The sequence below is a fragment of the Heteronotia binoei genome, chromosome 8 (assembly GCF_032191835.1).
Source record: "Heteronotia binoei isolate CCM8104 ecotype False Entrance Well chromosome 8, APGP_CSIRO_Hbin_v1, whole genome shotgun sequence".
NCBI lineage: Eukaryota > Metazoa > Chordata > Lepidosauria > Squamata > Gekkonidae > Heteronotia > Heteronotia binoei.
This window is the reverse complement of record NC_083230.1, coordinates 124,562,445-124,589,257: the sequence shown is the minus strand read 5'-3', so window position 1 is coordinate 124,589,257 and position 26,813 is coordinate 124,562,445. Positions and strand designations below refer to the sequence as shown.

Here is a 26,813-nt window from a genome sequence, read left to right as displayed (position 1 = left end):
AAACATCTGGAACAGAGGTTCATCAGTGGCTCTTAGCCACAAGGTGTAGATGGAACACTCTGTCTGGGGCGGACAGAGCGTTCTTGCTGCTTGGGGGGGCCACAGTGGGAGGGCTTCTGGAGTTCTGCCCTTGCTGGTGGATCTCCTGATAGCACCAGAGTCTGGGCCACTGTGGGACACAGAGACTGGATGGGCCACTGGCCTGATCCAACATGGCTTCTCTTATGTCTGGGGCAGTGATGCTCTGACTTCTTGGTGCTTTGGGAACAACTGTGGGAGAGCTTCTGGAGTTCTGGCCCCACTGGTGGACCACGTGATGGCACCTGGGTTTTGGTCATTGTGTGACACAGAATGTAGGACTGGAGGGGCCACTGACCTGATCCAACATGGCTTCTCATGTTCTTATGGCCCTGCTGGTGGACCTCCTGATAGCCCCTGGGTTTTGGTCATTGTGTGACACAATGTAGGCCTAGAGGTGCCACAATGTGACACAATGTAGGCCTAGAGGTGCCATTGACCTGATCCAACATGACTTCTCTTATGTTCTTATGGCCCCACTGGTGGACCTCCTGATAGCCCCTGGGTTTTGGTCTTTGTGTGACACAATGTAGGCCTGGAGGGGTCATTCCCCCGATCCAATACGGCTTCTCTTATATTCTTATGGCCCTGCTGGTGGACCTTCTGATAGCCCCTGGGTTTTGGTTATTGTGTAGCAAAATGTAGACGTAGAGCAGCCATTGTCCTGATCCAACATGGCTTCTCTTATGTTCTTATGGCTCTACTGGTGGACCTCCTGAAGGCACCTGGGTTTTTTTAGCCACTGTGTGACACAGAGTGTTGGACTGGATGGGCCATTGGCCTGATCCAACATGGCTTCTCTTATGTTCTTATGCCCTGCTGTTGGACCTCCTGATGGCCCCTGGGTTTTGGCCACTTTGTGACACAGAGTGCTGGACTGGATGGGCCAATGGCCTAATCCAAGATGGCTTCTCTTATGTTCTTATGGTCCTGCTGCTGGACCTCCTGATGGCCCCTCGGTTTTGGCCACTGTGTGACACAGAGTGTTGGGCCATTGGCCTGATCCAACATGGCTTCTCCTGTTTCCAATGCCTGTAATCCTGCTGTTATCACACTGCTTATTAGATATTTCATTCTATCAATTGCTTCAGTTTACACTGAGTAATCTAACTGGAATGACAGTGAGAGAGGAAGACTATAAATGAAAATTATTTTACTTAAAATAAAACAAGAGCCTGACTGAACAGGAAGTCATACTGAAATGAAGAACTTTTGCAGAGGAGAAATCCCGAGTGGATTCGGCCGAGTGGATTGGGCCAACTATGAAGTGGGCAGATGCGGAAAACTATAACGCTTCTTCCTCTGACCCCCACCCCCAAATCATTTCAAAAAGGACCTAAAACTGTCAAAACCAAGATGCTGGAGCCGTTAATCTTCCACGGCATTCGGGACAAGTTATAAACATCTGCTGCATCAGGCTGATACATGAGATTTTACTTGTCTTTAAACGCCACTGTCGTTGATGAATGGGACGCTGGGACTCGTTAATCAGGAAGGGACCGGAAAGCCTTTTGAATCAGAAGCTAGTCCATCTCACAGAAACTGCATCCAGATGGCAAAGGAGGGACGCTAAAGCAAGGTACGGACATTCTTAGAAAGGGCAAGTAAATGTATGTACAGCTTTAAGGCGGACGATGAAGAAATTGAAATGGTTCAAGATGTTCTATGCCTTGGTTCCACCGTCAACCAAAAGGGGGGCTGCAACCAAGAACATAAGAACAGAAAAGAAGCCATGTTGGATCAGGCCAATGGCCCCTCCAGTCCAACGCTCTGTCTCACAGAAGAACACAAGAGAAGCCATGCTGGATCAGGCCAATGGCCCATCCAGTCCAACACTGTGTGTCACAGAAGAACGTAAGAGAAGCCATGCTGGATCAGGCCAATGGCCCATCCAGTCCAACACTCTGTGTCACAGAAGAACATAAGAGAAGCCATGCTGGATCAGGCCAATGGCCCATCCAGTCCAACACTGTGTGTCACAGAAGAACGTAAGAGAAGCCATGTTGAATCAGGCCAATGGCCCATCCAGTCCAACGCTCTGTCTCACAGAAGAACATAAGAGAAGCCATGCTGGATCAGGCCAATGGCCCATCCAGTCCAACACTGTGTGTCACAGAAGAACGTAAGAGAAGCCATGCTGGATCAGGCCTATGGTCCATCCAGTCCAACACTCTGTGTCACAGAAGAACATAAGAGAAGCCATGCTGGATCAGGCCAATGGCCCATCCAGTCCAACATTGTGTGTCACAGAAGAACGTAAGAGAAGCCATGCTGGATCAGGCCAATGGCCCATCCAGTCCAACACTCTATGTCACACAGTGGCAAAAAATTTTATACACACACACACACACTGTGGCTAATAGCCACTGATGGACCTCTGCTCCATATTTTTATTTAAACCCCTCTTGAAGGAGTTTGAAACAGGGAAGGGCAACCGTGAAGGAGCCAGAAGAGAGTCTTAAGCATAAGGCTGCATTGCTGGTGACAAAAATCAAGTTAATTCATGTCTTGGTGGTGGAAATTGCCATCAAGTCACAGCTGATTTACGGCGACCCTCAGGGCTTTTCTTGTAGCAGGAGCTCCTTTGCATATTAAGCCACACACCCCTGATGTAGCCAGTCCTCCAAGAGTTTACAGTAGGGTTTGTACTAAGAATCTTGTTATCTTTGGGAGGACTGGCTACATCAGGGGTGTGTGGCCTAATATGCAAAGGAGCTCCTGCTACAAAAAAAGCCCTGAACGCTCTAATATTTGGGCAAAAGCTTTGTGGTAGAAGTCCTTTTTACCATAGAGTTTTCGTCCAAAGATCAAAGTGTCCTGCATTGCCGGCAATGACACCACTTCTGGTGTGTGCTATAACTGATTTAGGTCTCCCTTTGCTGTGGGTCAGTCTCCCTCTTGTCAGCTGATCAGTGGCAGAGGGAGGGGCCCTGGGAGGGATCCCCTAAGAATCCTGGGTAAAGACTCAATCCGACATTCTGAGAGAGCCCTTCTCAAGAGCCCTTCTTGGACGAAGCCGATTTGAGCCTATTCAATTGAGCACAAAGTTGCCTAATACTGAATCAGACCCTTGGTCCATCAAGGTCAGTATTGTCTACTCAGACTGGCAGCAGCTCTCCAGGGTCTTGGGCTGAGGTCCTTCCCATCACCTCCTGCCTGGTCCTTTTTAGCTGCAGATGACAGGGATTGATCCTGGGACCTTCTGCATGCCAAGCAGATGTTGTACCACTGAGCCATGGCCCTTCCTTTGAACGGAACTCTCACATGAAGCTTCTTTATACTGAATAAGATGATTGGTCCATCATGGTCAGTATTGTCTACTCAGACTGGCAGCAGCTCTCCAGGGTCTCAGGCTGAGGTCTTTCCCATCACCTCCTGCCTGGTCCTTTCTAACTGGAGATGCCAGGGATTGACTCTGGGACCTTCTGCATGCCAAGCAGATGTTCTACCATTGAGCCATGACCTTCCCTTGAACAGAACTCAGTCTTGTTTACTCAGACTGGCAGCAGCTCTCCAGGGTCTCAGGCTGTGGTCTTTCCCATCACCTCCTGCCTGGTTCTTTTAACTGGAGAGGCTGGGGATTGAACATGGGACCTTCTGCATGGCAAGCAGAAGTTCTACCACTGAGCCATGGGCCTTCTCTTGAACGGCACTCTCACATGAAGCTTCTTTACACTGAAGAATCATCATGGTCAGTATTGTCTACCACTTCATGGCTCTCCAGGGTCTCCAGCTGAGGTCTTTCCCATCACCTACTGCTTGGTCCTTTCTAACTGAAGATGCAGGGGATTGAACCTGGGACCTACTGCATGCCAAGCAGATGTTCTACCACTAAGCCATGGCCCTTCTCTTAAATGGAACTCTCACATGAAGCTTTTTTATACTGAATAAGATGATTGGTCCATCATGGTCAGTATTGTCTACTAAGACTGGCAGCAGCTCTCCAGGGTCTCAGGCTGTGGTCTTTCCCATCCCCTCCTGCCTGGTTCTTTTAACTGGAGAGGCTGGGGATTGAACCTGGGACCTTCTGCATGCCAAGCAGATGTTCTACCACTAAGCCATGGGCCTTCTCTTGAATGGAACTCTCACATGAAGCTTCTGTATACTGAATAAGATGATTGGTCCATCATGGTCAGTATTGTCTACTAAGACTGGCAGCAGTTCTCCAGGGTCTCAGGCTGAGGTCTTCCTCATCACCTACTGCCTGGTCCTTTCTAACTGGAGATGCCAGGGATTGAACCTGGGACTTTCTGCATGCCAGCAGATATTCTACCATTGAGCCATGGCCCTTCCCTTGAACAGAACTCAGTCTTGTTTACTCAGACTGGCAGCGCCTCTCCAGGGTCTCAGGCTGAGGTCTTTCCCATCACCTCCTGCCTAATCCTTTTAACTGGAGATGCCGGGGATTGAACCTGGGACCTTCTACATGAGAAGCAGCAGCTCTTCCACTGAGCCACTGCCCTTCGTCATTGGGAGTAAAGAAGCATATTGGCTCTACCATTTCCAAAGCAGAGTGAGCCCCACTGTTCTGAGAGAGCTGTGCCCCATTTTTTTTACTCTGGCTTACCTGCACTGGATTTTCTAACAAATTCAATGTCCTGAGGAGGGGCAGGGCTTCGATGTATTCCAGCTCCCCCAGCTCACTGATCTAGTTGAGAGACAGAAAGATAACATTTATTGGGGGGTGTGTGTGGAATGAACAGGAAACCCTTTCAGAACTGAGAAACTGCTGAGTCAGTGGATGCAGAATGGAGGGAGAGGTGCAGCCCCACCCCCTCAAGGCACGCCCACCATGTCATGCGGCTCTGGTGGCCGTTATTGCAATAAGTTCTAGAAGCTTCTATTTAAGATCTCAACAACGAGACGCACAGAGACCACAACAGCAAAGAGATGCTGGCCGATGGGTGAACAGCAATTCATTTATAACAGGGGTGGCCAACAGTAGCTCTCCAGATGTTTTTTGTCTACAACTCCCATCAGCCCCAGCCACTGGTTCCACTTAAGGAACCTGCCTGAGGCAACTTCCAAAATAAAAATAATGAAGACAAAACATTAAAAGGCATTAATCAAAATCCAGCATTTGAAAAACCCCAAACCCTGCTAACATCTCAGAAGCCGGAGAGTGACCATGTAAGAGCTTCAGTGCTGGGGCAGAGCTTCAGTGCTCTGAAACACAAATGAAGCTCCTATCTTCGAAATCAGAACCTTGGTCCATAAAGGTCAGTATTGTCTGCTCAGGCTGGCCTTACAATGGAACACTATACAGAAGCAGAAAGCTCACAGCACAATACTGCAAACGATATAAATTATATTGCAAAATGTACAATAAAACACTTGTGAAAAGGTTCTTGTCACACATTAATTCTATACCGTACATAGACAGCTGATTTCAGTGTTGACTCACAGTCACAGAACCTTTATTGGCATAACAACAACAGTATCAAATCGAGGAAGCAGGGGGCAAAAAGGTGGTTAATTAAACATTCTAAACAGACTTCTCCTCTTATAAACACAGTAAAGGAAGCTTGCCACCACTTCGATGGTTTCAGCCTTCTTTGAGACTAGTAAGCTTACTATCTTATTTTCATCAGATTTACCCTCTCATGTAGAAGGTCCCAGGTTCAATCCCCGGCATCTCCAGTTAAAAGGATTAGGCAGGAGGTGATGGGAAAGACCTCAGCCTGAGACCCTGGAGAGGCGCTGCCAGTCTGAGTAATATAGGATTGCAATATAGGATCCAGACAGGATGCACGTAAATCACAGTAGAATCTACAGGATAAAAGTACATGGTCTGTTCCTTCAGTTTCCTTCAGCCCACAGGGACAGAGCCTATCGAGGAATGGTATTTTTTTAAACCTCCTGTATAGCACGGCAGAAGGGAGCGCATTAAAACGGGCTAACATAAACGCCCTTCGAATACGGGAGTCTATCAAGCAAGAAAAATACTCTCTAAGTGAACCACTAAAAGGAATCTCCCAACGCTGACTCGAAACTGACACCCCTTAGTGCAAAATGCAATAGACCTAAATCAAAGTCCACATAGGAACTGTTAAAAGTAACAGAGCCATGCTCTGTCTTCTGTTGCTCACGGGGATTCGAAAAGAACTTTGTCCAGAAGTCCCAACAGAAAAGAAGCACGCTACGGGGAACGCCGGCATCAAAGCCGTTTCTCAAAGCTTCGTCAGGCATTTGCTTGCTATCGGGACTAGGGATGCAATCACAGATTCACTTCAAGTCATGCAGAAAATGCTGGCGTCTGGGAACGCTCCTGGCTCTTTTCGACTTTATTACTTTTAAAGTTCCTATGTGGACTCTGATTTAGGTCCATTGCATTTTGCACTAAGGTGTGTCAGTTTCAAGTCAGCCTTGAAAGCAACTGTCTGTGTACAGTATGGCAGGATTCTGTGACAAGAACTTCCTCACAAGTGTTTTATTGTACATTTTTTTCAATACAATGTATACCATCTGCAGTATTGTGCCTTGAGCTTTTTACTTCTGTATAGTGAGGCTGGCAGCAGCTTTCCAGAGTTTCAGGCAGAGGTTTTTCCCGTCACCCACTGCCTAGTCCTTTTTAAATAGAGATGCTAAGGATCAATTTTCCCTCAAAGCTGCAGAGTTTTGTGAGCAAAAATTCAACTTTGGGAGCTACTGGCATTAAAGGGAGGCCAGGCTGCGTTCTACACAATCCAGGGCCTTCTCAGTGGCAGCACCTGAAATATGGAATGCACTCCCGGAAGCCATAAGGGCCCTGCGGGACCTCTCTCAATTCCACAGGGCCTGCAAAACCGAGTTATTCCAACAGGCTTTTGGCACTTAAACAGGGAGAGGACTGCCACCTACACTACTGAGATATTGGAACTACCATGGGTTTAACTGTTAGTAGAGGACAATCCCCCCTAGGTAGTTTTTAACAGCACCGTAAAATGGTTTTAAAATGTTTAAAAAATGTTTTAATAGTGTTTATTGTTTGATTGTTCAATTGTATTTATTGTCTGAAATCTGGAACTGACTGTTAGCCGCCCTGGGTCCACTTGCAGAGAGGGCGGGGTATAAATTAAAGGCAATTAATTAATTAATTAGTTAAGTTGTGAGCTACTGGCATTTAAGTTGTGAGCTACTGCATCAGTTTCGAGCTGTGGTGCTGGAGAAGAATCTTGAAAGTCCCTTGGACTGCAAGAAGATCCAATCAGTCAGTCCTAAGGGAAATTCATCCTGACTGTTCCCTGGAAGGTCAGATGCTGAAGCTGAAGCTCAAATACTTTGGCCACCCAATGAGAAGGGAGCACTCCCTGGAGAAGCCCCTGATGCTGGGAAAGACAAAAGGCAAAAGAAGAAGGGGACGGCAAAAGATGAGATGGTTGGACAGCGTTACTGATGTAACTAACACAAATTTCAGCAGACTTCGGAGGATGCTGGAAGACAGGAGGGTCTGGCGTGACTTGGTCCACGGGGTCGCAAAGAGTCATAGAATCATAGAGTTGAAAGGGACCTCTAGGGTCATCTAGTCCAACCCCCTGCATAATGCAGGAAACTCACAAGCACCTCCCCCTAAATTCACAGGATCTTCATTGCTGTCATATGGCCATCTAGCCTCTGTTGAAAAACCTCCAAGGAAGGAGAGACCACCACCTCCCAAGAAGATATTGTATTTATATCCCGCCCTCCACTCCGAAGAGTCTCAGAGCGGCTCACAATCTCCTTCCCCCCTCCCCACAACAGACACGCTGTGAGGTGGGTGGGGCCGAGAGGGCTCTCCCAGCAGCTGCCCTTTCAAGGACAACCTCTGCTAGAGCTATGGCTGACCCAAGGCAATGCCAGCAGGTGCAAGTGGAGGAGTGGGGAATCAAACCCGGTTCTCCCAGATAAGAGTCCGCACACTTAACCACTACACCAAACCGGCTCTCCTGTTCCACTGAGGAATCGCTCTAACTGTCAGGAAGTTCTTCCTAATGTTTTTTTGTGTGTTAACCAAATTTATTAAATGTTTGCAATATATTGAAATGTATTTCAAATAATAAAAAAAGAAAAAAGCAATATTTCAATCCTTATCAATATATTACACATTTTCTTTTTTTCTTTTTTCTCCTTTCCACTTCCCCCACCTCTTTTCTTTGACCTCCGTCGGTGCTTCAAGCTATTGAGAAAAAACAATTAAGGTACCATCCGTTTTAGAATCTTGCACTATAAAACTTACATAAAATCTAATAACATCTCTATATCTCTATTTATAATTCGGTCTTCTAGCTTTCCTTCAGGACATTATTAGCACATCCTGAACTTATTTATCTCATTATACTAAATCATATCACCTTAACCTTTTAGTTCACCCATAGTGTTACACTTATCCTTCACCTATTATCACACCAGTTATAGCTATTTAATTCTTTTTAAGTATTATACTTCTCTTACATCGATCTATTATCACATCAATTGTAACTGTTTGTTGCAATTATCACTATATTTTCTAACTGCTAATAAAAGGAGCTATCGTATATTGATTCAAAAAGTTCTTTCTAATCATCTGTCTCCCCCATTTCCCCCAATTTCAGGTTATACTTTCAAAAACCACCAAATGTCTCTTAACTCTCCATTGCTTTTCAATATAGTCCTGAAACTTCCTCCATTCGTCTTTAAATTTCTCTGCATCACTGTCTTTCAAGATTCTAGTAAGTCTATCCATTTCACTCCAATGTAAAGTTTTTAAGTTCTTCCTCATGTTGAGCCGGAAACTCTTTGGATTTAATTTCAACCCATTGGTTCTGGTCCTACCTTCCGGGGCCATAGAAAACAATTCCACACCGACTTGGACTCAACTGTGTGACTGAACAACAACGACAACAACTGCATCAGTTAGTGTGCTTTGGGGTCATCCTTCCTGAGCCAAGACGAAAATGCGTGAGCTGGAGGCTAAAAATCTGTGAGCTAGCTCACGCTAACTTAGCTTAGAGGGAGCACTGCTGGGGATTGAACTTGGGACCTTCTGCATACTAAGCCATAGACATATAAAAAAAATTGGTATTTTTCAGATTTGAGTATATTGAATCTGAAAAATATCCATATTTCCCAGTATTCCTGAATCCCGATATCAGTATGGTATTTGGATTTGGGAAATATTTGGGATTGTCAAATTTTTCAGCTCCATTATACTCTATGGGATCGATTATAGTCAAAGGTCTGCATAGGTTATAATAGAGAATCATTCCAGGGGTATCTGGGGCTCAGGGGGGGGGGGGGGGTTGAGGTACAGGCACCAAATTTGCTGCATAACTGTTGGTAGCTCTCCTCAACACACACCCTACCCTAAGTATCAAAAAATTGGACCACAGGGTCCAGTTCTATGGGCTCCAAAAGAAGATCCCCCCATCCTCCATTATTTCCAATAGAATGGGGAAAAGGCATTTAAATGGAACACAATCCCTTTCAATGCCTTTTTCAACTTAGCCGCATTGTGCGTGAACTCCAAAGTAGCAAGTCTACCTGGAGGGCACTTAACGGGACTGTGTTCCCTTTCAATGCCTTTTGCAACTTAGCTGCACTGTGTGTGAACTCCAAAGCAGCGAGTCTACCTGGAAGGCATTTAAAGAGGCTGTGTTCCCTTTCAATGCCTTTTGCAACTCAGCCGCACTGTAAGTGAACTCCAAAGCAGCGAGTCTACCTGGAAGGCATTTAAAAGGCTGTGTTCCCTTTCAATGCCTTTTGCAACTTAGCCGCACTGTGAGTGAACTCCAAAGCAGCAAGTCTACCTGGAAGGCATTTAAAGGGACTGTGTTCTCTTTCAATGCCTTTTGCAACTTAGCCGCACTGTGAGTGAACTCCAAAGCAGCAAGTCTACCTGGAAGGCATTTAAAGGGACTGTGCCCCTTTCAATGCCTTTTGTAACTTAGCCGCACTGTGAGTGAACTCCAAAGCAGCAAGCCTACCTGGAAGAAATTTAAAGGGAAGGCAATCCCTTTAAACACCCTCATGGATGACCTCCGGCGACATCTGGATCGAGGCGGCTCGATGGTACTGCTGTTGTTAGACCTATCGGCTGCGTTCGATATGGTCGACCATCAGCTGCTGACTTGCCGCCTCGCCGACGCAGGAATTTGGGGACTAGCCTTACAGTGGCTTACCTCCTTCCTTGAGGGTCGGGGACAAAGGGTGGCGATTGGAGGAGAGCTGTCCCAGAGACACCTACTTAATTGTGGGGTGCCTCAGGGGGCAGTCCTCTCCCCGATGTTGTTTAACATCTACATGCGCCCCCTTGCCCAGATCGCCCGGAGGCATGGGCTGGGCTGCCATCAGTATGCTGATGACACCCAGCTCTATCTACTGATGAGCGGCCGGACTGACGATGTCCCTATAAACCTGGACCTGGCGTTGCAAGCTGTGGCAGGTTGGCTTAAGCTGAGTGGACTGAAGCTGAATCCAGCGAAGACAGAGGTCCTTTGCGTAGGTCGCAGAGGGGAGATCTCCCTACCAGCCTTTGACAGTGCGTCACTGATACCAGTGCGCAGGGTCAAGAGCCTGGGAGTGCTGCTGGAGCCTTCCTTGACAATGGAGGCCGAGATAGCAGCCACTGCTAAATCTGCCTTTTTCCACCTTAGGAGGGCGAGGCAGTTAGCCCCCTTCCTGGAACATAGTGACCTGGCAACTGTGATCCATGCAACGGTCACCTCGAGGTTGGACTACTATAATGCCCTCTACATGGGGCTGCCCCTGTACTGAACTCGGAAACTGCAGCTAGTGTAGAATGCGGCAGCCAGGCTGTTAGTGGGACTACCTCAGTGGGAACATGTACGGCCTAGGCTGCGGGAACTGCACTGGCTGCCAATTGTGTACCGAGTTCATTACAAGGTGCTGGTTATTACCTTTAAAGCCCTATGTGGCCGAGGACCTGCCTACCTTAGGGACCGTCTCTCCCCACATGTTCCCCAGAGAGCACTGAGATCTAGTTCTCAAAATCTTCTGAAAATCCCTGGACCAAGGGAGGCCAAGGTAAAAACAACAAGGGAGCAGGCCTTCTCGATAATGGCTCCCCAATGGTGGAATCAGCTGCCCGAGGAGGTGCGAGCCCTGCGGGACCTCAATCAGTTCCGCAGGGCTTGTCAAACCGTCCTCTTCCAACTTGCTTTTTAGGATGGAACCTTGGTAATGCCATCTTGTCTCTCTCGGCTTGGCTTCGCGAACGAAGATTTAAGAAGGGTGCAATAGTCCACGTCTGCTGCAGGCTCGCTGGTGGCTGACAAGACCAATGCGGGACAGGCAGGTCCGGCCACAGTAGCTGCAGGGAAAAGTCTGATTTGGGGTTGGTGCTGTAGCAGTGCGATTCTTCCTCAATCTCCTTTTGTCCTCAAGACCAGCTATGCGTGCGTTCTCAAAGGAAGAGACAGCCTGGTGGATGGTGTGCCTCCATGCTTTGCGATCTGAGGCTAGGTCAGACCACTGGTGATGGTTGATGTGACAGGTGCTAAGGGATTTCTTCAAGGAGTCCTTGTACCTCTTCTTTGGTGCCCCTCTATTTCGATGGCCGGTGGAGAGTTCGCCATACAGGGCAATCTTGGGAAGGCGGTGGTTTTCCATCCTAGAAATATGCCCTGCCCAGCGCAGCTGCGTCTTCAACAGCAGTGCCTCGATGCTGGTAACCTCTGCCCGCTTGAGGACTTCAGTGTTGGTCACAAAGTCACTCCAGTGGATGTTGAGGATGGTGCGAAGGCAGCGCTGATGAAAGCGCTCAAGGAGTCGCAGGTGATGACGGTATAAAACCCACGATTCGGAGCCATAGATGAGGGTTGTCATCACAACAGCTTTGTAAACATTGATCTTTGTGCCTTTTTTCAGATGCTTGTTGCTCCACACTCTTTTGTGCAGTCGGCCAAATGCACGGTTTGCCTTTGCCAGCCTGTTGTCAATCTCCTTGTCGATCTTGGCATCTGAGGAGATGATGCACCCTAGGTAGCTGAACTGCTGGACTGTCTTCAGAACTGATTCACCCACAGTGATGCAGGGAGGGTGATAATCTTCCTGGGGTGCAGGCTGGTGGAGAACTTCTGTCTTCTTCAGACTAACTTCTAGGCCGAATAGCTTGGCAGCCTCTGCAAAGCAGGACGTCATATGCTGCAGAGCTGATACCGAGTGGGAGATGAGTGCAGCATCATCAGCAAACAGTAGCTCTCGGATGAGTTTTTCCATTGTCTTGGAGTGTGCCTTTAGTCGCCTCAGGTTGAACAGGCTGCCATCGGTGCGATAGCGGATGTAGACACCATCGTCCTCATCTAGATCTACTGCGGCTCTTTGAAGCATCATGCTAAAGAAGATCGTAAAGAGAGTTGGCGCAAGAACGCAGCCTTGCTTTACACCTGTGCCTATTGGGAAGGACTCCGAGAGGTCGTTGCAGTGTCTGACTTGGCCTCGCTGGTCTTCGTGTAGCTGGATGATCATGCTGAGGAACCTTGGGGGACATCCTAAACGTTCCAAGATTTGCCACAGGCCTTCCCTGCTAACGGTATCGAAAGCTTTGGTAAGGTCGACAAAAGTCACATACAGACCCTTGTTCTGTTCCCTGCATTTCTCTTGGAGCTGCCTGAGAACAAATACCATGTCGGTGGTGCTCCTGTTAGCTCTGAAGCCGCACTGGCTCTCTGGGAGGAGTTCTTCTGCAATGGTGGGCACCAGTCTGTTCAGGAGTATTCTGGCAAGGATTTTGCCTGCGATGGAGAGCAGGGTTATCCCCCGGTAGTTGGAGCAGTCTGACTTTTCCCCTTTGTTCTTGTATAGGGTGATGATGATTGCATCGCGAAAGTCCTGTGGTAATTTGCCTTGTTCCCAGCAGGTGACAAGTACTTTGTGAAGTGAGCTATGTAGTACTGTGCCCCCATGCTTCCAGATCTCTGGTGGAATTCCATCAACTCCTGCTGCCTTGCCACTTTTCAGTTGCTTGATGGCTTTAACAGTCTCTTCTAGGGTGGGGATCTCATCCAACTCTGTTTTCACCGGTTGAAGTGGGGTGAGGTGGATTGCTGAATCTTGAACAACGCGGTTGGCACTGAAGAGAACCTGAAAATACTCCGACCACCGGTTCAGTATGGATGCCTTGTCTGTGAGGAGCACTTGGCCGTCTGCACTATGCAAGGGACTCTGAGCCTGATATGATGGACCATATACTGCCTTCAGGGCTTCGTAGAACCCTCTTAAATCGCCAGTGTCTGCACACAGCTGGGTTCTCTCTGCAAGCTTGGTCCACCACTCGTTCTGAATGTCTCGAAGCTTGCGCTGGAAGTTGCTACATGCAGCGCGAAAGGTTGCTTTTTTCCCAGGACAGGAGGGCTGAGCAAGATGTGCTTGGTAGGCAGATCTCTTTTTTGCCAGTAATTCTTGGATCTCTTGATTGTTCTCATCAAACCAGTCCTTGTTCTTCCTTGTGGAGAACCCGAGGACTTCTTCAGAGATCTGCAGGACGGTAGTTTTTAGGTGTTCCCAGAGTGCTTCTGGAGAAGGGTCTGTGGGGCAACTGAGGTCCTCAATTCTTGACTGGAGTTTTGCCTGGAAGGCAGATTTAACTTCGGCTGACTGGAGGCTGCCAACCTGAAACTTCCTCCGAGGGATACCTCCTCTCCTGGGGGTGGGTTTAAAGTGAAGACAGAGATTGCAGCGTACAAGACGATGATCCGTATGACATTCTGCGCTGGGCATTACTCGGGTGTGTAAGACATCCCGAAGGTCTCTCTGGCGCACCAGAATGTAGTCGATAAGGTGCCAATGCTTGGACCGTGGGTGCATCCAGGTTGTCTTCAGACTGTTCTTCTGCTGGAAGATAGTGTTGGTGATGGTGAGCTGGTGCTCCATGCAGAATTCTAGCAGGAGGCGCCCGTTGTCATTGCAGTTGCCAATGCCGTGTTTGCCAAGTACTCCTTTCCAGGCTTCCGAGTCTTTACCTACTCTGGCATTGAAGTCGCCAAGGATGATCACCTTGTCCTCTGTACAGGTCTTCCGTACGAGGTTGCGTAGATCAGCATAGAACTTGTTCTTTTCTGCAGGATCTGCTTGAAGGGTTGGGGCATACACACTGAAGAGTGTTGCATGCTGCTTGTTTTGAAGTGGGAGGCGCATGGACATGATGCGATCTGAGTGACCTGTTGGAAGGTTTTCGAGTTTGGAGGCAATGGAGTTCCTGACCATGAAGCCAACGCCAGAAAGGCGGCTCTCAGCCTTTGACTTACCCGACCAGTAGAGGGTATAGCCAGCACCGTGTTCTTGAAGACTACCTTCCTCAGGGAAACGGACCTCACTGAGAGCTGCTATGTCGATATTCAACCTGAGAAGTTCGTGGGCAACTAGAGCAGAGCGTCGTTCAGGGCGACCACTGCCTACTGTGTCAAGCATGGTTCTGATGTTCCAACACGCAAGCTTTAGTCTTTGCACACTTTGTGAGGCAGGTGCATGCCTTTTCTTTGTTGTTATTTTTCGACCGCAAGTAAGGATGCCCGTTGACCGCGGCTAGCCAACTGGGGTGGGGGAGACGAGCTTTGTTTAGGCCACCTTTTCTAGGCCCCTCTCCGTGTGGAGCAAGCAGTGCTGTCCCTAGATAGGGCTGCTTGGTCGTTCAGGGTGCTGCCGAAAGATGCTTTCGTCTCCGGGTTAGCATCAGGCGACCAATATCCTGAACCGCCTACATGCAGGATCGGGACTGCGACTTCCAGTGGCACCTTCCACCTGCCGTTTCGCCCCTTGCCTATCGCTGCAGGACTTGATGCGTTGTGGGTTGTGTGTGTGGATATGCCCTTCAGGCCTGCGCAGAGGAATTTTTTAGGTGAAGCGCAGTGTGCGCGGTACTGGCTCCACCCTTTCACCTGGGGGTCATCTGCCATGGCCCAGTAAGCCGGGACGCCGGCAGTGAGTCCTCCAGGTGGTAGGTGTTACATTAACGAGCTCTATCTGCCCGGGTTTGATGTTAGAGTTTTCCTTCTCTTAGGCTGACGAAGTTGGTGGGCCCAGCCTGCCCATCCGGTTATACCGCCGGACAATTCGGTCGCACCATGACGTAGCAAACTCTGTGAAAACGGGGGGGACCAGCGAGAAGGTGTTGCTACGGATGCAGTAATGCAGGAGAGGCCATTGCAGTGACCATCTGCCAGGCATAGCCAGACAGTGACCACGCGGCGTTCACTACACCAGGAGAGGAGAGGCTATGTATTGCGCATGCACTTTCCCTGGGGGGGTAGGATTCCCAGAGGGAGCCCACCCCCCAAAACCCCCCAATGCCATCTAGCCATCCTTATATATGTATTGAACTGTAGCACCTTTAATTTATACTGGTTTTAATTTATTTACTTAACTTAATTTATTAATTGTAATTTAATTGTATTTTATTGTATTAACTGTATTTTATTGTAATCATGGTATGTACCATGTCTTGTGGGCCGCCCTGAGCCTGCCTCGGCGGGGAGGGCGGGATATAAATAAAATAATAATAATAATAATAATAATAATAATAATAATAATAATTATTATTATTATTATTATTATTATTATTATTATTATTATTATTATTATTATTATTATTATTATTATCATCATCATCATCTGGTGGCCCTGAAAAATCCCAAATATTTTTTGGGGGGATTCCGGGAGGCAGCCATCTTCAGATAGTTGAATCACTAACCCGCTCAGTAATTGGCTGAGAAAATTCCCAATAAACACCAATAAACTATTTATTGGCTATTTTTAAAAACTCAGTTTATACTGAGGGCACCCCCCTACCAAACAGATGCTCAGCCGTGGCTCTTCCCCACAGTCCCTGTGCGTAACAGAAGATGCCAAGTAACAGAAAGTGCAGGATGAGTTATGGACCACAGAAGAGGTTCAGCACCAACAAAGGGCTTTAGAATCCCTTGCCACCTGGTTTGGACCATCTGGGTGGAAAATGAATCAAACCCTACAAGGGTAAGTCTGGCATGCCCCGCATGATAGAAAACCCCTTTGAGTCAGGAAAAAGAGCTCTTTGTCCCCGCTGTGCTATTTTTCTACATAAAAGTGGGGTTTATTTTTGTCAAAAGACAGGCCGCCACTCAGCCTAAAGCTGCACACCTCCAGGTGGGTGCAACACAATACCAGTAGGTATCATAGCGCCAAATGACGAAAATTACTGTGCAAACTCTATAGAATCGTAGAATGATTTTTCAAATATATGTCAAAACATCTCATAAGACATGTTTTCAGTATTACCATACAAAGAAGTCCACAGTAACGTGCAGGAACCTTCGCTGTATGTTTCCAGCTTCTATAAATCCACAAGGGATGCCGAGTAAAAGGATTTTTTAAAACCCCCCAGTTCATTCAGAAAGCTCATTCAAAAGTTTGTCATCTTAAAGCACTTCACCTAGGGATAATTTGTGGTGGTAGTCCCGTACAAGGCGTCAGCTAACCTCAAGAGGGGATTGGATAAACGTATGGAGCAGAGGCCTTTTTAAAGCCGAAAGCGGCTTGGGGTGGCCTGCTGGGTTCACACTGCCAATATGCCTCACGTGTGTACTCCGGTGTTCGGATGCCAGAAAGGCAGATGGCGTGCAGCGCAAAAATTTGCTACCATTTCGGAAGCGGTAGCTTTTTGAGCCATCTCAGAGATGCCTACGGACGGGGTGAGTTCGGGAGCAGGACGGAAGGCAGATGTGGTTGTTTGGACTTGATTTTTTGATTCGTCTGGGAGCCGTTCCTGTGTCAACGTAAAATGCTGGTCTGGAAGCCAGCCTCTGTGTCTCTTCTCATTCGCAAACTGCCCCTATGCTTCCTAAGTAAAAGGGATCCAAAGCTTCCAAGGGAGCCTGGACCTTTGGAAGCCAAGGCCCTGAAAAGTTTTTTTTTATTTATTTAGTAGGCTTGTACTCCGCCCTTTCCCATAACGGGCTCAGGGTGGATCACAGCATAAATTGGACAATAAAAACTTACCAGTTCAAATTTAAAACCCTAACATAAAACCAAAGAAGAAGGAGAAGAAGAAGAAGAAGAAGAAGGAGAAGAAGGAGAAGAAGAAGAAGTCGTCAGACAGCTGTGGCGTCCCATCCCTGTAAGCTTGGTTTCGGTTTCTTCCCCCCCACCCCCCAATTCATCTATTGCAGGGGGGGCCAACGGTAGCTCTCTAGATGTTTTGTGCCTACAACTCCCATCAGCCCCAGCCTGCATGGCCAAAACGAAATAAGGTGCATCACTGGCAGAAAGGGCACATGTCACAAAACATGGCCCGAGGAGAAGTGATGGTGTTAATGATCAGATTCAGTACCGCAACAAGGCTGTCAAGAAGGGGTGGCCGACGGTAGCTCTCCAGATGTCCCCCCCCTACATCTCCCATCAGCCCCAGCCATTAACCATGCTGGCTGGGGCTGATGGGAGTTGTAGGCAAAAAAAAACATCTGGAGAGCTACTGTTGGCCACCCCTGCTATAAAGCATGATGTCACAACCAGGGAGGCCGACTGATGGAATAGTTGACGGAATAGGACGCCCGCTGCCTCAACCAAAAGCCCGGCAGAACAGCTCTGTCTTACGGGTCCTACAAAATGGCAGTAGCTCAGGTAGGGCCCGGATCTCCACAGGAAGCTGATTCTGCCAGGCAGGGGCCAGCGCTGAAAAGGCCCTGGCCCTGGTTGAGGCAAGACAGACATCCTTCGGGCCAGGAGCGGTCAGCAGGTGCCACGTAGCACACTGCAATGCCCTCTGGGGCGTATATGGGGAATGGCTTTTGTTGGTTTTTCAGCAGCTACCAGGCTCAAATCTAGCCTGAGATGGCATAACCCGGACTGGATAGAAACGGCTGTTTTGTGACGTGAGATAATGATGTATCATTTGGCTGAACTTCAAGGAAAAAAGGACCCAGAGTTGTAAAACCCATCGAGTTCGCCGCATGGAGATCTTACCTGGTTGTCCTCCAGGTTGATCTCTTCCAGTAGGTTGTGCTCCTCCAGGCCTTCCAAACTGCTAATCCGATTGCCGGACAAGTCCAAGGTCCTCAGGCCCTTGAGCTCTTCCAAGCCGACGGCCTTTTCGATCGCGTTCGATTTCTGCAAAAGTAGCACCCGAGCGCGGAAAGTCAGCAACGGAAGGAAGTAAAATCAGTTATTAAAAAGGTGAAGGCAGTCCCCCTGTGCAAGCGCCGGCCGTTTCCGACTCTGGGGTGACGTCGCATCAGGACATTTGCGGGGTGGTTTGCCCCGTGGTGCAGAGCGATAAAGCAGCAGTACTGTGATCTGAACTCTCTGCTCATGACCTGAGTTCGATTCCGGCGGAAGCTGGATTCGGGTAGCCGGCCTGAGGTTGACTCAGCCTTCCATCCTTCCGAGGTCGGTCAAATGAGTCCCCAGCTTGCTTGAGGGAAAGCGTAGATGACTGGGGAAGGCAAGGGCAAATCACCCCGTAAAAAGTCTTCACCCAAAGGGTGATTAACATGTGGAATTCACTGCCACACGAGGTGGTGGCGGCTACAAGCATAGCCAGCTTTAAGAGGGAATTGGATAAAAATATGGAGCAGAGGTCCATCAGTGGCTATTAGCCACAGTGTGTATATACATGTGTGTTTATGTGTGTGTGTGTGTGTGTGTATATGTGTGTATATGCATGTATGTGTGTGTGTGTATACACACATATATATTGGCCACTGTGTGGGCCATTGGCCTGATCCAAAATGGCTTCTCTTCTGTTCTTATGTGACACAGAGTGTTGGACTGGATGGGCCACTGGCCTGATCCAACATGGCTTCCCTTATGTTCTTATGCCATGAAAATGTTGTGAAAACAACGTCACCCCAGAGTCGGAAACGACTGGTGCTTGCACAAAGGACTACCTTTACCTTTTTAATTAGGTTGAGATTATTGTTATTGAGGTGATTAGGATAAAATGAAATGGGAACTGAATGGTAAATAACGGATGATACAAGATAATAAGATTCAGAATTGAAAATGAGTCCTGACTACTATATGTGTATCAATTGTATGTGGATAAATCGAAGAACATTTTCAATGGTTAAACACGGATGAATGTAATAGAAGATTGATGGGGAAAGGCAGTTTATAATTAGCATTAATGTTCGCAGTAGAATTCAATTCAATAAAAATTTCAGTTAAAAAAAAGAAAGTAAAAACAGGATTGTCCCTTGACAAATTTCACTTCTTGGCCTGACTTCTACTCGCCCTGAAGATTTGTTCATGGATGTCTGCATTGCTGGCTTGGTTGTAGTAGTTAAGTGCGCGGACTCTTATCTGGGAGAACCGGGTTTGATTCCCGACTCCTCCACTAGCACCTGCTGGAATGCCCTTGGGTCAGTCATAGCTCTCTTATCTGGGAGAACCGGGTTTGATTCCCCACTCCTCCACTTGCACCTGCTGGAATGGCCTTGGGTCAGCCAGAGCTCTCTTATCTGGGAGAACCGGGTTTGATTCCCCCCTCCTCCACTTGCAGCTGCTGGAATGGCCTTGGGTCAGTCATAGCTCTCTTATCTGGGAGAACCGGGTTTGATTCCCCACTCCTCCACTTGCACCTGCTGGAATGGCCTTGGGTCAGCCAGAGCTCTCTTATCTGGGAGAACCGGGTTTGATTCCCCCCTCCTCCACTTGCAGCTGCTGGAATGGCCTTGGGTCAGTCATTGCTCTCTTATCTGGGAGAACCGGGTTTGATTCCCCACTCCTCCACTTGCACCTGCTGGAATGGCCTTGGGTCAGCCATAGCTCTCTTACCTGGGAGAACAGGGTTTGATCCCCCAGTCCTCCACTTGCAGCTGCTGGAATGGCCTTGGGTCAGCCATAGCTCTGGCAGAGGTTGTCCTTGAAAGGGCAGCTTCTGAGAGAGCCCACTCAGCTTCACCCACCTCACAGGGTGTCTATTGTGGGGGAGGAGGATGAAGGAGATTGTGAGCCGCTCTGAGGCTCTGAGATTCAGAGTATAGGGCATGATATACACCAGCTCATCGTAGCGAGAGATTTTCAGACCACTGTGGCCACCCGCCTGGGTCTCCCTGGAAGAGGAAAACACACTTACCAAGCAGAGGGTCCGGATGGGCAGTTTTTGCAGGCCAGAGATAGCCGTGATCTTGTTGTTGGCCAGGCTGAGGTAAGTCAGGCTGTGACACTTCTCCAGGCCGCGGATCTCCTCGATCTTGTTATCTGTACGTCAACAACGGACTTAAGGGAAAACAGCACGTTGCAAGAGATTGAATGGGCAAGAGTAAAAACACCAAGGAAGGAGGTCCTCAAGAACATAAGAGAAGCCATGGTGGATCAGGCCAGTGGCCAATCCGGTCCAACACTCTGTGTCACAGAAGAACATAAGAGAAGCCATGTTGGATCAGGCCAATGGCCCATCCAGTCCAACCACTCTGTGTCACATAAGAGAAGCCATGTTGGATCAGGCCAGTGGCCCATCCAGTCCAACACTCTGTGTCACAGAAGAACATAAGAGAAGCCATGTTGGATCAGGCCAATGGCCCATCCAGTCCATCAATCTGTGTCACATAAGAACATAAGAGAAGCCATGTTGGATCAGGCCAGCGGCCCATCCAGTCCAACCACTCTGTGTCACATAAGAACATAAGAGAAGCTATGTTGGATCAGGCCAGTGGCCCATCCAGTCCAACCACTCTGTGTCACATAAGAGAAGACATGTTGGATCAGGCCAGTGGCCCATCCAGTCCAACACTCTGTGTCACATAAGAACATAAGAGAAGCCATGTTGGATCAGGCCAGTGGCCCATCCAGTCCAACCACTCTGTGTCACATAAGAACATAAGAGAAGCCATGTTGGATCAGGCCAGTGGCCCATCCAGTCCAACCACTCTGTGTCACATCAGAACATAAGAGAAGACATGTTGGATCAGGCCAATGGCCCATCCAGTCCAACCACTCTGTGTCACATCAGAACATAAGAGAAGACATGTTGGATCAGGCCAATGGCCCATCCAGTCCAACACTCTGTGTCACATAAGAACATAAGAGAAGACATGTTGGATCAGGCCAATGGCCCATCCAGTCCAACACTCTGTTTCACATAAGAACATAAGAGAAGCCATGTTGGATCAGGCCAGTGGCCCATCCAGTCCAACACTCTGTGTCACAGAAGAACATAAGAGAAGCCATGTTGGATCAGGCCAATGGCCCATCCATTCCAACACTGTGTGTCACATAAGAACATAAGAGAAGCCATGTTGGATCAGGCCAATGGCCCATCCTGTCCAACCCTATGTGTCACACAGTGGCCAAAAAACTAGGTGCCATCAGGAGTTCCACCAGTGGGGCCAGGGCACTAGAAGCCCTTCCACTGCCGCCCCCCCCCATCACCAAGAAGACAGAGTATCACTTGCCCCAGACATAGAGTTCCATCTATAAGAACATAAGAGAAGCCATGTTGGATCAGGTCAATGGCCCATCCAGTCCAACACTCTGTGTCACACAGTGGCAGAAAACCCAGGTGTCATCAGGACGTCCTTCCGTGGGGCCAGAACACTAGAAGGCCTCACACTGTTATCCCTCCCAAGCACCAAGAATACAGAGCATCACTTGCCGCAGACAGAGTTCCAACAATACGCTGTGGCTCATAGCCACTGATGGACCTCCACCAGAACCAATGGAGCACCACCAGAACCAATGGAGCGACAACTGCTTTACCAAACTTCGGCAATGTAGTGGCAATAGTAGAATCACAGAGTTGGAAAGGGCCATACAGGCCATCTAGTCCAACCCCCTACCACGGGCTGTCTCATTCATAGTCTACCTAAACCACATGGGAAAAGTCCTGGCAAGAACTTTGGCGCATCCCCAGGAGAAGAGAGTTTTGGAAGCAGTTCTCTTCGAGTTGCAATCCCAAGGGCACGTTCCTGCAGGAAAGTTTCAATGAGTAGGCTGGCGTAGGTTTTCTCAGTAGACAGTTGGGGAAGCTTTGGGGACTTGCGGGGGAGCATCTCATTTTCCCCTCGCCCACCATTTCCTCTTCCCCTTCCCTGAAAGCCCCTTTATCAGGGGTGGCCAAACTTGCTTAATGTAAGAGCCACATAGAATAAACAGCAGAGGAAAGAGGGAGGGAGGGAGGGAGGGAGAAGGAAGGAAGGAAGGAAGGAAGGAAGGAAGGAAGGAAGGAAGGAAGGAAGGAAGGAAGGAAGGAAGGAAGGAAGGAAGGAAGGAAGGAAGGAAGGAAGGAAGGAAGGAAGGAAGGAAGGAAGGAAGGAAGGAAGGTTGGTTGGTTTATACCCCGCGCTTCTCTCTAAATCAGAGTCTCAGAGCGGCTCACAATCTCCTTTATCTTCTCCCCCCACAAGAGACATCCTGAGAGGCAGGTGGGACTGAAAGAACTCTCCCAGAAGCTGCCCTTTCAAGGACAACTCTAGCTGATCCAAGGCCATTCTAGCAGCTGCAAGTGCAGGAGTGGGGAATCAAATTCGGTTTTACCAGCTAAGAGTTTGCACATTTAACCATTACACCAAAGTGGCTCTCAGGAAGGAAGGAAGGAAAATAGAGGAAGGGAGGCACAGGTGGAAAGAAAGCAACTTTAAATGCATTCTCCAAGCCGCTGGCTGGCTTGGGTTGGTGAAGTGATTTAAAGAAACAAATGCCTTTTCCAAGCTGGCTGATGGGGCAGTAGGGGCTGCGAGAGCCACGCAAGATGGGTGAAAGTGCCACATGTGGCTCCCAAGCCCTACAGCCTTGGCCCCTTTCCTGCTTCCGTCTCTTCTTCCCGCCCAACGGCAAACCTCGCTAAAGATCAGCCGTCGAACTGAGCGGCCTGGAATCCATTTTGCGTTTTGTTCCGAAGGCACAGCTTCATTATACATTTGCTCATCTCCAGATAAGAAATGAACTTCTGGCTGTTCCGGTTGGAACAAAACGGCATCAAGACCGAGGGCGATAAAAACAGGTCCCGCTCCGCGGAAATTCGACTTGCAGAGGGAAGCGGCGCCATCGATAAAGTGCAGGGATGCAGTCAGCGTTAACAAACCAACTGGGGGAGTATTAATGGCCCGGTGCAAATGCTTCGGCAGGTACCGGCGAAGGATGGCTCCTTTTCAAGTTACAGGCAACGCCTTTCCGGAAACAGATTTATAACCCTGCCAGGCGGATTTGCCTGCTTGCATGCGCTGCTGACAAGGAAACCCTTAAGGATCTTTCCCCAACCACACTGCAGCGTCCAAAAGCATAGGAGGGTTTTTGGTCCTGTCATTTCAGACAGGGCCTCCGGTGCCAGATTAAACCCTTTGGAGGCCCCTAGGCCTCATTCGTTACGAGAGCCGGATCTGACATAAATGAGACCTTGTCGGGCCGGGCCGTGCATGTACCTATTTAAGATTAGGTAGCAGAAATGCACATTGTATAAAGAACACAAACGCAAATATATTCTTTCAAAACTTAAAAACATGCTTAGAACCTTAGTGCCGGTTGGTCTTAAAGGTGCTTGCTTTGTATTTCTCCCATGGGATCCACCAAACTGGGCAAAGGAAGCTCTGGCTCTTTCCTTCCCTTCCCAAGGGGACCAGAAGGGGGAGGAGCCTCAGCCAATAGAAGGAAGAGAGGCTTGGCTCAGTAGCTCCGCTGTGCACTGAGGCTCCTCCTTCCCCCTCCAAGGGATGAGCCTCAGCCAATGGAGAAAATAGAGGTTTTGCTCTGTAGCTCCTGTGCGATTGAGCAAGCCTGGCAGAGCAAGCTGTGATACAGAAGGAAGCGAGAGAGAGAGGGAGAAGGAAGCAGATGACAACCTGTTGCTCGGGGGCCTGATAGGAGTTTGCCAGGAGCCTGATTCGGCCCCCGAACTGCATGTTTGACAGCCATGGTCTAAATAATGGGGGCCCTCTTGCAAATTATCTCAGAGTCTGCCCCACCACCCGTGGCCCCTACTGCAGCTTGCAGGCCCCTTCTCAAAAGTCACTTCGACAAAGCTGCAGAGGAGAGGCAGAGAAAGGCAAACTTGGCGATGACGCTAGGACCTGCTGCACAAGGCAAATCGGGCAAAGAGCGGCTCAGTTGCTGGCTGCGTGTGCAGACTGGAAGGGCTGCAAGCAGGGGGGAAACCAGGGGGGGAGCCAACCTGGAGCCCCTAAAGGCGTGGGGGCCTATAGGCCAGTACATACTTGGCCTATTTGTTAATTCGGCCCTGTTAACCTGGCACAAGATATAAGCATTCTGGCTCATCCATGGCTTTCAAAAGGACCTAATGGCCTGCCCATCTTCCCTTCAGGGGGTTCCAGGGCTCGAGACCTTGTGGTGCTCGTGGAAGAAAACCCAAACGGCACGTCTCCTGCCCTCCCACACAGACACAAACACACCCACATTGTACAACCTGCCAGCAAGTTTCTCTGAGCGACTAAAGGGATACTGGCTGTTTATCTCATTACATAAATATATATACTATTTCTTTCTAATGGCAAACTAGAACGATGTCTATATTCATGTTACACGTTATAAGGGGCCATTGGCCTGATCCAACATGGCTTCTTTTATGTTCTTATGTGACACAGAGCGTTGGGCTGGATGGGCCATTGGCCTGATCCAACATGGCTTCTCTTCTGTTCTTATGTGACACAGAGAGTTGGAGTGGATGGGCCATTGGCCTGACCCAACATGGCTTCTCCTATGTTCTTATGTGACACAGAGTGTTGGGCTGGATGGGCCATTGGCCTGATCCAACTTGGCTTCTCTTCTGTTCTTATGTGACACAGAGTGGTTGGACTGGATGGGCCACTGGCCTGATCCAACATGGCTTCTCTTATGTTCTTATGAGACACAGAGTGTTGGACTGGATGGGCCATTGGCCTGATCCAACATGGCTTCTCTTATGTTCTTATGACATATAGGCCATCTAGTCCAACCCCCTGTTCAGTGCAGGATCAGCCTAGCCACTCTACTCCACTATCTCTCAAGTGGACTTCTGGAGTTCTTGCCCCACTGGTGGCCTCCTGATGGCCCCTGGGTTTTGGCCACTGTGTGACACAAAGTGTTGGGCTGGATAGGCCATTGGCCTGACCCAACATGGCTTCTCTTATGTTCTTATGTATCTAGGGCAGTGATGCTCTGTCTTCTTGGTGCTTTGGGGGCCACAGTGGGAGGGTTTCTGGAGTTCTGGCTCCACTGGTGGACCTGCTGATAGCACCTGGGTTTTGGCCACTGTGTGACAAGAGTGTTGGAGTGTTATAAGAACATAAGAGAAGCCATGTTGGATCAGGCCAATGGCCCATCCAGTCCAACACTCTGTGTCACACAGTGGCCAAAAAAAATTATATATATATATATATATATACACACACACACACACAGTGGCTAATAGCCACTGATGGACCTCTGCTCCATATTTTTATCTAAACCCTTCTTGAAGGTGACTATGCTTGTGGCCGCCACCACCTCCTGTGGCAGTGAATTCCACATGTTAATCACCCTTTGGGTGAAGAAGTACTTCCTCTTATCCGTTTTAACCTGTCTGCTCAGCAATTTCATCGAATGCCCACGAGTTCTTGTATTGTGAGAAAGGGAGAAAAGTACTTCTTTCTCTCCTTTCTCCATCCCATGCATTATCTTGTAAACCTCTATCATGTCACCCCGCAGTCGACGTTTCTCCAAGCTAAAGAGTCTCAAGCGTTTCAACCTTTCTTCATAGGGAAAGTGTTCCAGCCCCTTAATCATTCTTGTTGCCCTTTTCTGGACTTTCTCCAATGCTATAATATCCTTTTTGAGGTGCGGCGACCAGAACTGCACACAGTACTCCAAATGAGACCGCACCATCGATTTATACAGTGGCATTATGATACTGGCTGATTTGTTTTCAATTCCCTTCCTAATAATTCCCTGCATGGCATTGGCCTTTTTTATTGCAAACGCACACTGTCTTGACATTTTCAGTGAGTTATCTACCACGACCCCAAGATCTCTCTCTTGGTCAGTCTCTGCCAGTTCACACCCCATCAACTTGTATTTGTAGCTGGGATTCTTGGCCCCAATGTGCATTACTTGCACTTGGCCACATTGAACCGCATCTGCCATGTTGACGCCCACTCACCCAGCCTCAACAGATCCCTTTGGAGTTCCTCACAATCCTCTCTGGTTCTCACCACCCTGAACAATTTGGTGTCATCTGCAAACTTGGCCACTTCACTGTTCACTCCCAACTCTAAATCATTTATGAACAAGTTAAAGAGCATGGGACCCAGTACCGAGCCTTGCGGCACCCCACTGCTTACCGTCCTCCACTGCGAAGACTGCCCATTTATACTCACTCTCTGCTTCCTATTACTCAGCCAGTTTTTGATTCACAAGAGGACCTGTCCTTTTACTCCATGACTCTCAAGCTTTCTAAGGAGACTTTGATAAGGAACTTTATCAAAAGCTTTCTGGAAGTCAAGGTAAACAACATCTATCGGGTCTCCTTTGTCCACATGTTTGTTCACCTCCTCAAAGAAATGTAACAGGTTAGTGAGGCAAGATCTTCCCTTACAGAACCCATGCTGAGTCTTCCTCAATAACCCGTGTTCATCAATGTGCCTACTCATTCTGTCCTTGATAATGGTTTCTACCAACTTTCCCGGTATTGAAGTCAGACTGACTGGCCTGTAATTTCCAGGATCTCCTCTGGAACTTTTATTAAAGATGGGGGTGACATTTGCTACCTTCCAGTCCTCAGGAACGGAGGCAGATTTCAATGAAAGATTACAGATTTTTGTTAGAAGATCCACAAGTTCAACTTTGAGTTCTTTCAGAACTCTCGGATGTATGCCATCCAGACCTGGTGACTTATTAGTTTT

General features: G+C 48.5%; 1 protein-coding gene across 1 annotated transcript in view; it reads right to left on the bottom strand.

The window, feature by feature from the left end:
- Positions 1-26,813, bottom strand: part of LRGUK (leucine rich repeats and guanylate kinase domain containing) — a 120,661-nt gene that overhangs the window by 72,734 nt on the left and 21,114 nt on the right. Inside the window, exons 6-8 of the mRNA XM_060244457.1 lie at positions 20,081-20,205; positions 17,968-18,111; positions 4,646-4,726 (exon numbers count right to left, since the gene is read on the bottom strand). Coding sequence (XP_060100440.1) covers positions 4,646-4,726; positions 17,968-18,111; positions 20,081-20,205 — 350 coding nt within the window. The remainder of the gene's footprint in view (positions 1-4,645; positions 4,727-17,967; positions 18,112-20,080; positions 20,206-26,813) is intronic.